Raw genomic sequence first — 18,698 nt, 5'->3', positions numbered from 1 at the left:
AGACTGCACAGTGTAAGAAGCTCGGCAAAGAGCACAAAACCTTTGCAACAGTGACCACATCTCACCTGAACAACAAGCGAAGTAGACGACGACTTGGGAGTCTCTAAGCTCTTTCAGTATCTGCAAGGAAAGATTGCACATGCACACGGGTATTTAGATCGACGAACACCGGCAAGATAACATTTAGGTGCAGGTAAAAAAGAACTATCTAATATTCAAAGCTAACAGCCACGCTTAAAGAAGTACACCTTCAGCAGGGCATCCTGAAGAATACTTACGGCTTAGAAATTTCTAACAGCCAAGCGGCAAAACTAAAGTAATCAAAAGACACTGTTGAAGAGGGCCAGAATGTAATCGTGAATGATGAATACACGAATGCATACCCTTGCTGTTAGGGCTCCTTCAGCGATAACAAGCAGGCTTCTCCCCCGGCAGAAGAGAGTGTTCAAGCTATTGGGTGCACATCACATTTGCGTTGCCAATCCAATATTCTGTGATCACTCAGGACTTGATGCGCGGCGCGAATATATCTTATCTGGTGGATAATACATACAGCTAATTGCCGTCAAGTATTCTACGTGATGGCACTCACCTCTTTTAGTGTTTCGATTCCCGAGGAGTCAATGTAGACGCAAGCAGAGCAATCCAGGATGACAGCCGCTATGGAGCCTTCATCGGCAGCGTTGTATTTGCCTTGGTCTTCGAGAAGACTGCGCGTTTCACTGCAATTTCATAAGAAAAGCGACGCATACATGAGAGATATAGAAATCGCCTCTAATTGTCCAGTGGACGACTATCCCAGCCCCGCGAGGGGTGGATCATCGCGATGCTGTCACACATCACTACGGATACGTGAGAATGCTTTCGCACTCGTATGTCTGTTTCTGAGACTTTCTGCCCGTAACATATTGTCACGTTACAACGTAACTGTAAGCTGCAGATAATGGCACACAAGGACGTCAAACTGATTCGAACAACGGCAGTATGTTGTTTTTCTCTGCACGCGCATCTTTGTCCTCTTCTGAACAGCGGCACATACAAGCATGCCAGCATCTGTGTAAATAATACTTGTAGAATTTGTACTAGTGGCATTACCCCCCTTCCCAAAGGACATCGTCCCGATGTCATAACATAATTGCCAGATAAAAAGACATACGATAAGCAGTACACAAGGGGATGTTCACAATCACTGTAAGTCTACTCAAGGGAGTGTGACGAATAGTCAGCGTTGGTAAAATGGTTTCATCCTCGAAACATGGACGACGTGTCGCTGTTGTGAACGGCGGGATTGACGAGCCATGTCCTCGTCAAGAACCTCGTAGTTCACTTCGCTGAGACGACGGAGAACTCTATAGGGACCAAAATAGCGGCGTAACAACTTTTCCGACCGGCCCCGTTGTCAAATAGGAGTCCAGAACCATACTCGTTCACCGGGTTGGTAAGAGACATCGCGACGACGAGCGTTGTACCGCAGCGAGTCGATGCATTGTTGCTTACGAATTCGTTCGACTGCAAGCTTATGAGCCGCATCTGCCAGTCTGATAAATTCGTTCGTCTTGACACTAATCTGGTGTCTGTCTGGTAGAAGCATGGCATCCAGCATTGTAGTGACCTACCTGCCGTGAAGCAACCGGAATGGTGTGAATCCAGTTGTTTCTTGCACAGCGGTGTTGTAAGCGAACGTGACGTAAGGGAGGATGTCATCCCAGTTTTTGTGGTCTTGGTCAACGTACATGGATAGCATGTCGGCGATCGTCTTGTTTAGTTGCTCTGTAAGGCCGTTGCTTTGTGGGTGGTATGCAGTAGTTTTTCGATGTACTGTGCCGCTAAGCTGCATGACGTCTTGTATCATCCGGGCGGTAAAAGCTGTGCCACGATCAGTTATGACAACTGCTGGTACTCCATGTCGGAGGACGATGTTTTTCATAAAAAAGTGGGCAGTCTCAATGGCGGTGCCACATTGTAATGCCTTCGTTTCGCAGTAGCGCGTCATGTAATCAGTAGCGACTACAATCCGGTGGTTGCCGTCACGAGACTTGGGAAAAGGTCCGAGTAGATCCATGCCAATTTGTTGGAACGGTTGTGTCGGAGGAGCGACGGGCTTCAAAAAGCCGGCTGGGCGCTGATGTGGTGCGTTACGGCGCTGGCACTCGTGACACGTCTTCACGTAATGCTTCACGTCTCGACTGAGCTTAGGCCAGTAGTAGTGTTGGGGAATCCGGGCCAAGGTACGTGTGTATCCCAAGTGGCCTGAGGAAGGCTCATCGTGACAGGCGGACAAGACATCGGCTCGTAACGCTGGCGGGACAACGAGCAGGTACTCAGTCGCGTAAGGGTCGAAGTTTCTTATATAGAGAATATTTCTGCGGACGCAGAACGATGATGACGAGCGGGCGAATGCTGGTGGTGGATGCGGCGTACGGCCTTCGAGATATTCGATGAATTGTCGGAGCTCGGAATCGTTCTTCTGCTGTTCAGCCAAGTCGGATACACTAACGGCGCAGAGAAAACGGCGTCGAGATCATGATCACCTGACGCTGTCTTAAGAGGAGGTCGGGAAAGGCAGTCCGCGTCAGTATGCTTCCGGCCAGACTTGTACACGACTCGAACTCCTGAAGGCGTAAGCTCCACCTGGCCAGACGTCCGGAAGGGTCTTTAAGGTTCGCCAACCAGCAGAGCGTATGATGATCGGTAACAACTCTGAACGGGCGACCATACAGGTACGATCTGAATTTAGCTATTGCCCAGACAACAGCTAGGCACTCCTTTTCAGTTGTGTAATTCGCCTCCGCAGATGATAAAATCAGACTCGCATAAGCAATAGGCGTTCGACGCCGCCTTGCCACTGGACGAGGACTGCACCATGGCCGATGTTACTGGCGTCTGTGTGTAGTTCAGTGTTGGCATATTCGTCGTAGTGTCCGAGTAAGGGCTCAAACTGGAGACGCTGCTGGAGCTCGGAGAAAGCGCGTGTTTGCTCAAGGCCCCACACGAAGGGAACGTTGTCTTTTGTCAGACGAGTGAGGGGTTCGGCAATGTTTGCGAAATTTTGCACAAAGCGTCTGTAGTATGCACAGACGCCTAAAAATCGACGCACATCACGTTTGTTGGTAGGTGGTGGAAAATCTGCGACAGCCAATGTTTTGTCTGGGCCAGGCCGAATACCATCAGGGCTAACAAGGTGACCGAGGAACTTTAGTTCGTTGTAACCAAAATGACACTTTTCTGGTTTCAGTGACAGGCCTGCCGTGGGAATTGCAGCAAACTCAGATCTAGGTCGCTGCAAATGCTGCTCAAACGTTTGGGAGAAGACAACGACGTCGTCTAAGTAAACAAGGCGTGCTTCCCACTTGAGACCGGAGAGCACTGTATCCATCATCCGTTGGAATGTCGCAGGGGCAGAACACAGACCGAAGGGCAGCACCTTGAATTCGTACAGACCATCAGGCGTTATGAATGCTGTTTTCTTTCGGTCGCGTTCATCAACTTTGATCTGCCAGTAGCCACTGCGTAAATCCATAGAGGAGAAGTATCGGGCGCGTCGGAGGCGGTCTAGTGAGTCGTCGATGTGCGGAAGTGGATAAACGTCTTTCTTTGTGACTTCATTGAGTTTGCGGTAATCGACGCAAAATCGGAGAGTGCCGTCGTTCTTTTTTACTAGTACGACGGGGGACGACCATGGACTGTTCGAGGGTTGAATTACGCCATCTTCGAGCATCTGCTTTACTTGAGAACGTATAGCCTCCTGTTTCTTTTCTGATACTCAGTAGGCGTGCTGACGTATGGGTCGCTCAGCATGGTCAGTGACAATGCGGTGCTTTACGGTTGGCGTTTGTTTTATCTTGGATGTAGACGCGAAACAGTCGCTAAACATGTGGAGGATACAGCGGATTTGCTCTTTCTGCGCACATGACAGGTTCGGATTGACATCGACTGCATCGGCTACCGCAGTGTCACTTTCAACGGCTGCAGAAATTGGGGCTATCGTCGCACACGCTTCATCGTCAATGGATTCGAAATGAGCGATAGTTGTTCACTTGGCCAAATGTTGGTATGCTCCACTAAAATTGGTTACCAACAACTCAGTCATCCTACGTTTAAATTGAATTATTCCGCGGGCAACGCAGATTTGCTGAGACAAGAGCACCGAGAGGTTGGCTTCAGCGATACCACTACTGTCATGGTCTGTCGCCCTGTACTGTAACGAACATACTGGTGCGTGGCAGAAGTGTGACGGTGTCGTCGACAATGCGAAGTGCAGTCTTCTGCGGATTGGTATCTCTAGGCTTCAGGTCATAGTCGTCAGCAAACGTTACGAGGCAGTCTCGAAGATTTATAACAGCGCCGTGCTCACGAAGGAAATCCATGCCAAGGATTACTTTCCGGGAGCATTCGGGAAGCACAACGAAAGAAGCAATGAGCGTCGACTCACAGATTTGCAGCCTTGTGGTGCATCTCCCGATTGGTGTCAAGAGATGACCACCGGCTGTCCGAAGGTTTGGTCCATGCCACCAAGGAGTCGTGACTTTCCTCAGTTCAGCCACAAGTTCAGCGCTGATAACTGAGTAGTCGGCGCCGGTGTCGACCAGAGCAGTCACTGGATGGTTGTTGACACGAGCGGCAATGTCAGCAGAAACGGGTTCGTCAGCAACGTGAGGTGTCGGCTGAAAGGAATCGTCGAAGGTCGGTGGATGGGTGGGAGGAGGCTGTTTTGATGATAGCTTAACAGCGGTCCCACCCCCGGAGGCCGCTGATTCCAGTTTCTCCGGCGTGGACTTGGGGACCTAGCGGATCGTCCCGCAACAACATCAGCGAAAGTGGAGTATTGATTCGCGGACGTAGAGCGTCGAGGAGACTGAGAGCGTGATTGGCGTCGCTGAAGATTCGGAGACGGTAGACTTGCCAAGTACTCTGCGATGGCGCGGTGTCGTTCACCGTCCTTGGGCCGACGAGCATCTGGCCGAAATCCAGGTAGGCCCATCTGTCTGTATGAGCACTCCCGGTACAAGTGACCTGGCTCACCACAGTGGTAGCATAGTAGCCGACTGTCGGACGCAAGCCACACGCTAGATTTCCGCAAATTAGGTCGCGGATTCCCATAGTGTGGTGGGCCCGAGAAGTACTGCGGCATCTGCAGGCAAGTCGGTCGTTGGTTTTCATAGCGTGGCCCGCCCGAGAAGTGCTGTGGTGTCTGCAGGCTAGTCGGTCGGGGGAAATAACCGGCTGCCGGTGCGGGAGTACGTACAGCTTCCGCATACGTTAGCAGAGAAGCTTCGGTTGGAGGTGGCGCTAATGGTCGTACCAGCTGCCGCACCTCTTCACGGACGTCTGTCAGAGCAGCCACTTGAGGCTGTGAAGGCACTGCGTGAAGCTTTTGCAGCTCGTCGGGTACAATGCTACGGACTAGCTCAGCAAGGTCTCTCACGCTCGTGACATCGGGTGTTACCAAGGGTGCTGACAGACATGCAAGGTTGTCGGACCGTTCATACTGCGAAGACCGCTGTCTTAGCATTCGCTCCATGGTCGTAGCTTCACGGAGGAATTCTGCCACGGTAGCTGGTGGGTTTCGCACAAGTCCTGCAAACAGCTGCTCCTTGACACCCCGCATCAGAATGCGTACCTTTTTGTCTTCCGTCATTGCAGAATCCGCTCGACGGAACAGACGAGACATTTGCAACAACCGCTCTATATGCTCCACCTTTCGGTGAGCTTCAACTGCGTTTCAGCGCCTCGCCAGCACTTCAGCCATTCATTGCTCGCAGGCTACAGGGGTAGGCGACTTACACCAGGCGAGATGCCGTCCTAATAACTACCGCGTAGGCCTTTAGACAGGGAGCCGACGACGCGGCCTCCGGATCACCTCGGATAAGCGCTCCTCGTGAGCGCAGCTGAGCGGTGCGGGACATGCGAGACTACAGTTCATTAAAGATGACAGTTTTTCTTGGGAACCTTCAACGCAAAAATTTTGGTCTGTCTGTCTGTCTGTCCATTTGTCTGTTCGTCCACCCTTAACAATACCGGGCATTTTAAACAGCAGCAGCGAATCAGCTATCCCAGACGACTGACCCCAACCGCAGCGCCCGCCAATGTTGCTCAAGGTTCAGCGTTCATACTTGTGCGATTATCCAATTAAAAAGCAATTATCGTGCATATCTGAGGCACCATAGCAACACGTATATACACTGTATGTGCATCTTTCCCTATAAAAGGTATACATTAGTTATTCTAAGGACCGTAGCGTTTATCACGCAACGCTGACCATGTAACGCTTGCAGGATGAGGGAAGCGTTTCCAACGCTTTGCTAAGGCGACACGGTGGTGGCACCTACCCTTCGCCTTGCATTCTACACCTTATCACCTCTGAGAGGGGCGCACAGACCCGTCTCAGAGCCACGCGTTTTCTTTTAAAAGATAAGTGCCAGATAGCGCTCATGTCTCACGTGTGACGTGAGTTGGTGCGCTTGTTCACCTCCACTGCACAGTCGAGGCACTCTAGCGCAGCGCCTCCAGAATACCATTCACCGATTTACTTGCGCAGAACATCAAATACATGTTTTGTTCAATCTCTCCAGATGCAAGACTATCGCCTTTTGACGACATTTGCAGATTAACATGCAGATACAAGACCAATTTTTTTATTGGCGTACGTACTGTATATATACACGCAGTTTGCTATACAAGTAGTTTGCTAATCAAGACAAGCGCACGCCTAGCGCACTGCTTATCATAAGTTCACAAGAGAAACCTGCTGTCGTTGTTTAGGTGCACACTCACTAAAAGTTGTCACATGATATTTGTGGCCCTGTGCGCGCTATACACCATCAGCGATAGCTATGGGTCATATCCTGTTACCTGAGCGACGACCCTGCGTAATATTAATATGAACTACTTAGGGCGGAACCTGCACCCTTATCGCCTCATACCATCACCTACCCCTCAAAAGTTTTCTTACTGTGATAGGACATAGTATTGCACCTTGACGACGACCATAACTGCAATCTGAGCACGATTGTATCAAATTTGGTAATTTGATGCTGCTTTGCTTTTCTAGTAGACCCTGCCGAAGCCCCAATTTAAACAGCTTCTCTGGAGTAATCATCTCATGTGTTGCATGCGAATGCCAAAGTGGCAGAAATTAGCAATTCTCACGCATATCCTCGTGTTCACGGTCACAATCTTTGCACTGCAGGAAAAATAGCTCAATGCCTACCCTTTTTTTTTCTTTGAGATTGTTGTAAAAGCTAACTTTTTTTTTTGACGGGTGGACGAAGCACACTGAGGCATAGAACAGTACTTGACCATTGCGCAGCACTAGATCGCCATGGAGACATAGCGTGGTGGGTTTGCATGTCCACGTGTTGTCAGAACCAGAGCCGCGACGGTTATGCGATCTTCACTGACGGCAATGGCTGCGCACATTTAACAACGTGGCTTGCATCGTCTGTCAATGAGACACCGTGACGTTTCGCTTGCTGTATCTACATGCTTGTAGAAGCTGGAGAAAAACACACTCATTGAAATTCCAAAACACCTGAACTGATCGATATCGCACGGCAGAAACTGAAGATGACGAGCGAGCACACTCGCAGTTATTTATTTTCACTTTCTGACCAGCAATGGGGTCGGTGGCATCTGCGTGCTTATCGGCCATCTAGGAGGTTTTCCGGCCCTGTCGATTTGGCTGCAACTAAAGCAATTTCACTATTTCATTCCAAAACATTCGTTGTGAGCGTTATAGTTGACCCTCGCCATTCTGTTCCCGCCCGAAGCAGACGATTCGCAAACAGGAGCAGTGGCTGCTGCAGCACGGTTGAGAGCGGATTCCACAAACTGACGTCACATGCGAGAGGGCGTCACTTCTAGATTTCGAGGCCAATACACAGACACATACCAGCGAAACCACCTATCAGAACTGAATCTTTCAGAAACCATACTTGCGCAGAGGCATCACACAGTGTGAAACCCGTCGTGTACAGCTAAGTAGCTAAGGTTGCGTACTGTCGAGCTCAAGGATGCAGAATTGACTCGTCTACTTTGATTCAAGTTACCGTAATGTTACAGAACCACGGGCGGTCTAAATTTATCCAGAGTCTACCAGTATGGTTCGGATCATAATCAAATAGTGGTTTTGGCTCCCAAGAATAATTAAATTATTTAGTTATATATCAGTAGCAAGAACTTACTCGCTGTTGCCGATGATGGCCTCCATGAGACTGTTCTTGAACACGTCTCTGTTGGCGAAGTACAGCGCCGAGCTGAAGTGGAAGATTTTGACCCGTGGGATCTCTTGAGCCTGCAAAACGTGAGGAATACCACATAAAGTTAAAAAAGTTTGTTTGCGATTGGAATAGACTATTGCGTTTTTGTCCAATGTCCAATACCATTTGCAGAGACAGCACCATGCCAGCCTAGCAAATACCGCTGTCTTGTTGATATCAAAATTAGATCAAATAATTTTCGTTTGGAGGTTAACACTGGAGGTCAGTTATGGAGGATAGTCACCCACTATCATGAAAAAATTTTTTGAGAAGCCCATGTCGAATATCGAATTCGCCGATTCTATATTACGATAGCACATTCGCACTTACACGCGTAAGAGTACACGTCTATTTGGAATGAAGCAAACTTGACAGATTCATAGCACGGCGTCAATTAGGTGTAGCTCACCTTTTTATATCGTTTAACGTCCAGGTATATGTCCGTGTCAGGAACGTTCCCCAGAAAAGACACGTAAGGCCTGTAAGGGAAAAGGACACTGATTGTGCGTGTTGAAGTGCCGGCGTTGAACATAAGTATACCGTTACGAATTGGGCACGGTGGTTGGGCTTGTAGCAATTAAAGCAAACAAAGTTGGGGGAGGGTGGTATCTGCCATTAAACGAAGAGCTTCGCGAAAGAAGCAAGGAAGAGTAGAAAACGAGGTTCGGGGCAGACTCGCGACCGGATTTCGTTCAGAACCTCGTTTATTGCTTAAAAGTGTAAATTTAAGGGCTTGCTTTTTTATTAGGCACAATATTAATGACATCTAACAGAAAATATTGCCGAAGAAAATACAGACGACATTATAAGAAGTGATTTCGATGTAAAATGTGAAGAAAGAGAAGTTGACGAGAAGACAACTTGACACTGGCGGGGGCTGAACCTGCGACCTTCGAATAATGCGCCCGATGCTCTACAACTTAACTACAGTGGCGGTCATCCCCCAGTCCACTTCACAGAATATACATGTTCATTTAAACATGGGAGCTTCAGTCAACGCCACCTCTTGCAATTGCGACGTCTGCGGAACAGTTTTCTGTCTGTTTGGAGTCATGTAGTGCGCGATATTATTACGAGATGGCAGCTCACCAAATTATTCCTCATATGCTATCTCAAGGCATCAAGTCTGCCAAAACGCGATCCTCGGTCCCTGCCGGTGTTCACTTTCTTCACATTTTTACATTACAATCACTTCCAATAACGTTCCCTGTACTTCCCTTGGCATTATTGCCTGTTAGATGCCCCTTTTATTGTTTAATGATGCCTGACCAACTCAGCCAACAACATGCATTATTGAAGTGGCGCCTGTGATAAGCTAAAAAAACTGTACCGCAAGCAACGCGGAAAGTTGGGCAAGTTGGTAACAGCTGATTTTGATCCAACTTCGCAGTGGGTAGATACACGAAGAAAGGAGAAACAAGACAAAGAAGCACTGTGCTTGTTTGTCTCGCTCTTTGTGTGTGTGTGTGTGTGTGTGTGTGCGTTTCGTCTAACCATGCATGTTCGACCAAAATAAAGTTATACGGTAGTTGAGAGACTCTGACGAGAGGAACAGCGGTCTACATTCGCGAGCATACGTAACAATGTATCACTATAGCGAATCAGGTTTAAGACGATTCCCGCAATCACACAACACTACGTGCAAGCACAATTAACAGGGAACGCAAGATTGAAGCGCTACTTGAACTGCTGGATCATATAGTTCATCGGGTCTTAATGATAATATCAGTATATTCAGACCAAGCATAATTAAATTAGGAGCCGGGAAATGTCGTCTTCACATCGGACATATCGAATTCCTTTAGCTGAGAAGCAATTATTTTAAAGGGAGACGAAATAGAGACTTTAAATTGGTCTAACAATAAATACTTACGAAAAAAAACTCCCAAGCATTTCGCCGAGGGTGAACATGGTTAAGTGCGAATGCACGGGGTGATGCTATGAGGGGGAGTAAAGTTAAAATACGTTGGCGACGCCGATATCGGTGTCAGTAACGCGCCTTATATCCAGATGGTAGCGTTGCCTCCAGGACATCCATCGCACGACCCGCTCTCGACGGGAGACAGAGAGAAGGCGGGCGCACGAGAGAGAGGGGTGCGCGCCCAGCTGCAGCGAGCGAGGAGAGCGGAGGAGCGAGCGAAGGGGGAGGGGGACTATCAGCGTCGCGTCCCTGGCTTATTCGGTAGAGCGTCGCGCTGCGGCCCGCCAAGTCCTCTTTCTTTTAAAGATAGAGAGAAGACTGCGGACGCCGCCGACAGCGGTGGATGGTTTGGGGTCGCTTATAAAGTGTATTCACACTTAAAACTTCACCCATACATGCCTTTAAACTGCCACGTCACACCTTTAAACCGCCACGTCGTGTGTCGTCACGCCTTTCAGCTTATCTCCCCCCCCCCCCTTCCAATCAGGCTGCACTCGCTGAAACAATGTTTCGGAAGGTTTTAAAGTTCAGTACAATTTTTTATTACGATGAATTCTATATTAATTGAAGACAAAAGAAATATATGCCTGAGCAGACTCATTCAACATGTCTGACTTCACAACTAGGTCGTGCGAAAATTCCAGAGCAGACCTATCATCTGCCCCTTATTCTACTGCGCGACAAATAAACGTAGCATGTTTAAACTAAGCTGGCAGCCCGGTTCCTATAGTTTTATGGGTCTCTAGCTGCGCAATCATTGCACACGGCGCATGCGCAGTAAGAACTGGAAGCAGCAAACTTACACCAGCGTCCTCAGAATGACGGTGACCACGGAAAAGCCGATGCCCGCGGCGATGCCGATGTCGATGTCCAGTATAACGACAGACGTGAACGTGATGATCCAGGTGAGCTTGAAGAAGAAATGAAAAGAAACAACTTGAGCGATGGAAAAGGTGCAGGTTAAATCACGTTTATATGACGTAGAATGCAGATTTCAATAAGCCAAAAGGTAAAGGCGTCATGCTAACAATGCTCTGCACTCGTTCATATCAAGAAGAATTAACTACTTACAGCGTCCAGTCGTGACACTTTCCACGTGTTGACGCAATCTTTCACTTGAAACAACATCCCTTTAAGGGCTACAATGATGACTGCCGATAAAATGCACTGGAAGAAAGAAGAGCAATGATACCATAATGAAAATATGAAGCTGTGATGGTGATGATAATTATTTCAGAAAATACATGTTCGGACGTGCCGTCGAATACAAAAAAAAAATGCGGGAAGAAAGCCGCTGTTGCAGAAAGACGACGAATCACTGGCAGTGACTGCATTGCAGCATTTGTCGAGACGCCGGACGATGCAGTGCCATTTACTCACGAAGCAAGTGCGGTTTGCTACGTAGGCCTTGTGAACAGGAATAAGGCACCTCACACAGACTGACCAACGTGTCGATAGGCAGACTTTCCTTGTCATGGCACCTTGTCATTTTTTTCGCACGTAGTCAATGCGATCATGTGATGTCAATAACAATAAATCACAGGGGAAAGGATGGTGCAACGAAAGGAATGGCGCGAGCGTGCCTTAAGTGTCACAATGATTTCTCTCACTAGAGGTCATGTCTGTATCTACGCTCACAGAATTACTGTGCATGTAATAGGTAGCATACGCAGAAACTTTATACGCCAGTAGAAATGCTACAGGCAACTATGAGGAGCGCATGTCGAAGTTTACGAACTAGCGACACTGCGTTTGCACCAAAGCCATGGTTAGGGCGGCACCACATCACGGTCTCTAGAAAACAAAGAAGGCGTTAGACAATGAAACTCACGTTTGGCAGTGTCCTGAAGAGTGGCCCAGCCACTACCATGACGATGATGAGGATACCAGACGCTATTAACGCTGAAATCTGAAGTGGAAAGCGAAAAGTTTGAAAGATGTTACAATAATACGAATCATTCCTTAAAATCAGCATTCTTGCTTTTTGACTGTAAAGGCTGTGATCTCAGTCCCAACACAGTGTTTCGATATGCGAAAATGTGTGCCTCACGCTCACATGCATCTTTTTAAAACGCTTTTGCGCAAAGTGGTTTCTCTGTGGGAAGCTCATTTGTGAGGCGAAGCCTACTTTAGTTATTTTTTTCGCGTTAAGTGCAGGCATCGTCATACACAGCGCAGATTATCAAAACGTTCGAGCTTGAATAAATCAATAGAAATGATTATTCTATCGGCATAAGTGTTCCTCCATCTCTTACTCATGTGCTCGAAAGCGCAACTATTATTGTCAAGGGAAAATTGGCGCTGGATGAAAAAATACGATGAGTGTTCCAGCGCTCCGTACCACACTATAGAATTTGCGCTCGAAGTGATGCATACAGTGGGCCTCGTCTCGCAAAAACATGCGAAAGCACAAATACGGCTGTCGATTGGCTAACGTCAGCTTATTTTAAACTGCACTTCCACATTTAGCAGCCGGCATTTTCATGCTATGTACACCAAATGTTTTTTCTGTAGAAAGCCCAACACACACGTCACGTACGTGGTGATGATAACTGCAGCGTTACTGTTAGTGCATCCGGTCATTTCATAAACGGGCCAAGCAACAACACTGACACGATATAGCATAGCACATACAACATACGTGCTCAGGTTTGACTATGTACTCTTTGTATTTTTAGGAGGCAGGCCAACCCATTGTTGCATAATGAATGCTCTACAATTCACTCTTTGCTATTGTCCAGCCAAGGGATTTCCGGCAACAGACGCCGCTATTTCTCGTGTGGGAGAAAAAAAGAATAGCATACTTCGGTATTAGGAGCGATTGTGAGCACAAATGGTTACAATTCACAGCACTACAGTGAGTGTCGTTTATATTTTTGTGCAGTTCACTTACAATAGCAACGAGAAGCCTTTTCATTTTTTCCTTAAGTTTATTATGACTACGCGTTCATTGTCCTCATACCAGTCTAAAGACAGCTGTGTTTATATTCCTGTGCACTTAACTCACAATTCTGCTCAATCTTGGAACCACTGTAGATCAATATGTACTAGTGCGTTCTGTCCTATCGTACTATAAATGCTTGTTGGTGTGTTTCTTATGCTTTGCTGCCAGGGTAGCATGACATAGTCAGGCGTTTACTCAGCTTTCAGTCATCTCTCTCCTAAGGCAGAATGCAAGAACGTTATCATGAATCAATCAATAAATTATTTGTAGAAAAGTGCACAGACCCCTTAGCAGGACCAACAACAGTGCGACCAATTCTTTCTTTTTCACAGGAATGCAGCTGCAGTACACACAGCTTAAATGTAAATACAGATAAATTTCCATGTTTTTTCTCTCAGTCCCGAAGAATTAAAACTTCGGTGCCCATCCGTCGCAAAATAGCATGCTATAACACGCGGATACGACAATTTCAGTTTCTTTTTCTTTTGCTAAGGGCTCGCACACTAGAAAGTATTATATTTCGAAACGTGAGGTCATGATTGGCCTCGAAATTTCTAAAATATAACCACTAACAACGGCTAACATTTCCAAAAATGATAATTTTAGATACACCTTGGCAATTTCAGATACACCTTGAGCTTAAGCTATAAACTTTCTGCCTGGATAGGCGAAATAATAGAACTGCCATGACGCTTGATTGTCAGAATAGGTGCCTATTCGTACTGTTAAGAGCTGTGCAGTAAACGTCTGTGCATGATAAAATGGCTTGTCTTTCAAAACAGCGTTAAGCAGTACATACACACACACACGCCGGCGCCCATTACCTGCGTCTGGCCGCCAGCCTTCTCTTGAACGGAACTGCGCGACAGAGACACGGCGCAAGGGTAGCAGCCGAGAAACGACGTGATCACATTGGCCGCGCCCAATGCATTCAGCTCCTGTGAAACAAAAAATAAATAAAGAAAGCGAGGACAGAGTAAAGAAAGCGGCATGTACGATGAATCATAATGGCGTGGATTATTAACACAATTTGCAATTTTCTCATCGAAAGAGGTCCACTTATAAGTGAAAGCGTCGATCAATAATTATCTGCTATGTGGAGACTGCATTTCTGAAAATTAGTATTTCTCCACTGCTGTGATACTATAGAAGTGCGTAGGCGATAATGATGAATCACAGCCCCAAGACTTCATCTCATTTTCTGCCGGGTGAGCAGCATTGTGCAGGTGTAAACACTAGCGTTGTAAGTTATTGTCGGTTAGTAACCTTGATTATGTTTCGTCACGATGAACTGTAATAAACGGCGATGCATGTAACTGATGTCCAGTTGACCTTACCGCGTCGTTCTTGAGAAACCGAATGACCTATTTGCGAAGTTTAACATTCAAAGCTCTTTAGTTCAATATCTAAGCCATAGTCGAAGAAACAAACGCTGGCATAATTCCCACCGCCCGTTTCATGTATATTGTTGATTTGGGAACACTCCAGACACTTGCTCTCAGATAATGCAGGAGTTGGTAGAGCATACGCGTAATGAAGATTGCATGTTGTATGACCGCCAGTGGCAGTTTTTCTTTTTTGTTTCTTGTCCACTTTAATCCTCCTTTGTACCATAATAACCACCCTTTAACTACTAGGAACTGCAAATCGCACATGCATGCTTCCCTTGGCCTCCAATAAGAAACGGTCCCTTTGACCCATTATTGTATCATTCGATGCGAGGAAAATGGCGAAAACAAAAAAAAAATACTACAGATGTCGGACACGGGCTTCTGCACGCACAGAATTCTCCAAGTTGATAGATCCTATTATCATCCAGTCCTGCATTGGCTCTTCCCACGTCTTATACAATAAACCAAAGGCTTAGCCAACACGTGAGTGGGACGGGGGTACAAACTTTCTTGAATCTAAAAAAAATATTTGCTTTCGTATATAAACGCACACAAATAAATACAGGAACTAACAAATAAATACAGGAACTAACATACATAAACTATGGTTGACACTATTCCCCTTTCCTCTCCGCCCTCTTCTTGGAAACGTAATTCTGTGTACGCCTGACGATAGTTATAGCGTGAGAACAAAACGACGACACAGAGACAAGAAGGACAGGAAAGACACGAGCGCTAACTTCCAACTGAGTTTATTGCGCAGAGCTCGAAAATATAGAGAGGAGACAGTAACCATGTGATAAAAACCATATGGCACAAAGAGCAGAACATGAGTAAGAGAAAAACAAAAACAAAAAACACAAAAACAAATGCACTGAAAAACGGCAAGGAAAAATCTATAAGAAAACAAAATAGAAAGGTAAAGATAATATAGCTACCTGCCCGCACCGAAACCTTCGAGGAACCCGAGTTCCTTCTCGGACAGAGCACGGAGGGCTTGCTAATACAAGGCACCTGTTTGCGTGCCATCTGTGCGGCCTCGACAATGACTCGGGTGAGTTCATCTCTGTGCTTGCACAGCGTTGCTGTGCATTTGAAGAGAGGAACACAATTGCACTCAGTGCAGTGCTGAGCAAGAAAATCATCTTTCCCGTTTCTAACATTGTTAGCGTGTTCTCTCAGCCAATCGTTCAGACACCTTCCGGTCGTTCCGACATAAGCACCGCATGAAAGGGGGGTCCTATAGACAACTTCCCGGGAGCAGGCCGCATACCTGTTTCTATGTTGAACTCTGCATTCTGTTCATGACTGCGTTTTCAGGGTGTTTGTATATTTGGTAAGGCTGATTATTTGAATGGTGCCGAGAACAGGACACGAACTCCAACACGTTTTCCGATTTTCTTGAGCCTGTGTGATATCTGGTGTTTGTATGGAATCACGGCTATCCTTTCACGTTCTGTATCCGTGTTGCTCGGATTATGTCGCTGCCTCTGCTCTGCCTTATTAGTCCGCAGGATAGTCTCAGCAATGGAAGCGATGAACGGCTCGGGGAAACCCGAAGCCTTAAGCTGGGAAACTTGAGCTTTGAAGCTCACAGAGATATTGTGGGCGCACGACCTATTTAAGGCATTCTTAAGGCAGGTTTGTGCTATGCCTCGCTCAACTAACTTGCTGTGACCGGAAGAAAAGGGAAGTAGAGGTTTCTGTGCACGTGGTTCATAACACCAACAGATGTGCTGTGAGCTAAAAACCAGTTTTAAATTCAAAAAGTGTAACTTGTCATTCTCGGGCATTTCATGTGTCAACACAAGAGGCTTTAAACAATCTTCGAACACACCTATAGTTTGAGTCGCAAACGAGTGGAACATAGAACAATTACAATTCAAAAGAACTAAGAAATCATCCATGTATCTGAATATTTTCACGACATGCGAGCCTTCTAACTTTTCCTTCAGTTTTTTGTCCATTTTTGCCAATAGAAGATCACTGAGTAGAGGTGCTATGCATGAGCCATTTGAAACACCCTTTTTCTGCAGATAAATGCAATCGTTCCATTGAACGAAAGTAGACGTAAGGTACAGCAAAACCAGGCCAAGAAAATATCGCGAACTGATGCCAGTTTTTAATTGCAAGTTCAATTCCCCAAAAATTTTTATGTTAACCCTTATACATTCTAATAGCTCATCGTGAGGCAGAGAGTAGTACAGGTCCTTTATGTCAATTGAAAAACCGAAAAAATTAGATTGATTTGACTGTTTGAAAAATTCTATCGGAGCCTGTGAGTTTTTGAACAAAAATGAGTCAATCTTTAGACACTTTCGATGGGTCTGAATAAACAAGCCGAGTTGCTTTTGCTACGTACCACTTTCTGTCACAATGACACGGAAGGGCATGTCAACCTTATGTGTTTTGGCAGAAAAAAACATGCCGAGACCATTTTTGTCACTTTTGCTAATGTGCTGCGCTAACTGTTTTAACTCTAGTTTACGACACATTTCCTTAGCCTGCGTTTTTACTCTATCTAGACGAATGTCGGTACAACATTTGAAAACAGATTCAATAGCTGTCTGGAAAAGGCGGTCACAGCTATCAAATCTGTTTTCAAATGTTGTACCGACATTCGTCTAGATAGAGCAAAAACGCAGGCCAAGGAAATGTGTCGTAAACTAGAGTTAAAACAGCGCAGCACATTAGCAAAAGTGACAAAAATGGTCTCGGCATGTTTTTTTCTGCCAAAACACATAAGGTTGACATGCCCTTCCGTGTCATTGTGACAGAAAGTGGTACGTGGCAAAAGCAACTCGGCTTGTTTATTCAGACCCATCTAAAGTGTCTAAAGATTGATGACCCATTTGTGATCAAAAACTCGCAGGCTCTGATATAATTTTCCAAACAGTAAAATCAATCTAATCTTTTCGGTTTTTCAATTGACATAAAGAACCTATACTACTCTCTGCCTCACGATGAGGTATTAGAATGTATAAGGGATAACATAGAAATTTTCGGGGAATTGAACTTACAATTAAAAACTGGCATTAGTTTACGAGATTTTCTTGACCTGGTTTTGCTGTACCTTACGTCTACTTTCGTTCAATGGAACGATTCCATTTATCTGCAGAAAAAAAGTGTTTCAATTCGCTCATGCATAGCACCTCTACTCAGTGATCTTCTATTGGCAAAAATGGAGAAAAAACTGTAGGAAAAGTTATAAGGCTCGCATGTCGTCAAAATATTCAGATACATGAATGATTTCTTGGTTCTTTTAAATTGTAATTGTTCTATGTTCCACTCGTTTGCGACTCAAACTATAGGTGTGTTCGAAGATTGTTTAAAGCCTCTTGTGTTGACACATGAAATGCCCGAGAATGACAAGTGATGCTTTTTGGATTTAAAACTGGTTTTTAGCTCACAGCACATCTGTTGGTGTTATGAACCGCGTGTGCAGCAACCTCTACTTCCCTTTTCTTCCGCTCACAGCAAGTTAGTTAAGCGAGGCATAGCACGAACCTGCCTTGAGAATGCCTTAAATAGGTCGTGCGCCCACAATATCTCTGCGAGCTTCAAAGCTCAAGTTTCCCGGCTTAAGGCTTCAGGTTTCCCTGAGGCGTTTATTGCGTCCGTTGCTGAGACGATCCTGCGGACTAATAAGGCAGAGCAGAGGAAGCGACAGAATCCGAGAAACACGGATACGGAACGTGAAAGGATAGCCATGATTCCATACAAACACCAGATATCACACAGGCTCAAGAAAATCGGAAAACGTGTTGGAGTTCGTGTCCTGTTCTCGGCACCATTCAAATTAATCAGCCTCACCAAATATACAAACCCCCTGAAAATGCAGTCATCAACGGAATGCAGAGTTCAACATAGAAACAGGTATGCGGCCGGCTACCGTGAAGTTGTCTATATGACCCCCTTTTCATGCGGTGCTTGTTATGTCGGAACGACCGGAAGGTGTCTGAACAATCGGCCGAGAGAACACGCTAACAATGTTAGAAACGGGAAAGATGGTTTTCTTGCTCAGCACTGCACTGAGTGCAATTGTGTTTCCCTCTTCAAACACACAGCGACGCTGTACAAGCACTGAGATGAACGCACCTGAGTCATTGTCGAGGCCGCGCAGATGGCACGCGAATAGGTGCCTTGTATTAGCAAGCCCTCCGTGGCTCTGTTCGAGAAGGAAC

General features: G+C 46.2%; 1 protein-coding gene across 5 annotated transcripts in view; it reads right to left on the bottom strand.

Annotated features, from left to right (window-relative positions):
- LOC142761612 (prestin-like) overlaps positions 1 to 18,698 on the bottom strand; it is a 253,597-nt gene that overhangs the window by 5,312 nt on the left and 229,587 nt on the right. For all 5 annotated transcript variants that reach the window (XM_075895902.1, XM_075895900.1, XM_075895899.1 and 2 more), the window contains exons 11-18: positions 13,948 to 14,061; positions 12,011 to 12,088; positions 11,251 to 11,346; positions 10,983 to 11,089; positions 8,668 to 8,737; positions 8,184 to 8,293; positions 593 to 722; positions 66 to 120 (exon numbers count right to left, since the gene is read on the bottom strand). In XM_075895902.1, coding sequence (XP_075752017.1) covers positions 66 to 120; positions 593 to 722; positions 8,184 to 8,293; positions 8,668 to 8,737; positions 10,983 to 11,089; positions 11,251 to 11,346; positions 12,011 to 12,088; positions 13,948 to 14,061 — 760 coding nt within the window. The remainder of the gene's footprint in view (positions 1 to 65; positions 121 to 592; positions 723 to 8,183; positions 8,294 to 8,667; positions 8,738 to 10,982; positions 11,090 to 11,250; positions 11,347 to 12,010; positions 12,089 to 13,947; positions 14,062 to 18,698) is intronic.

Source organism: Rhipicephalus microplus, chromosome 5 (genome assembly GCF_043290135.1).
Source record: "Rhipicephalus microplus isolate Deutch F79 chromosome 5, USDA_Rmic, whole genome shotgun sequence".
Taxonomy (NCBI): domain Eukaryota; kingdom Metazoa; phylum Arthropoda; class Arachnida; order Ixodida; family Ixodidae; genus Rhipicephalus; species Rhipicephalus microplus.
The sequence above is the reverse complement of the archived record's forward strand: the minus strand, read 5'-3'. Positions and strand labels throughout refer to the sequence as shown.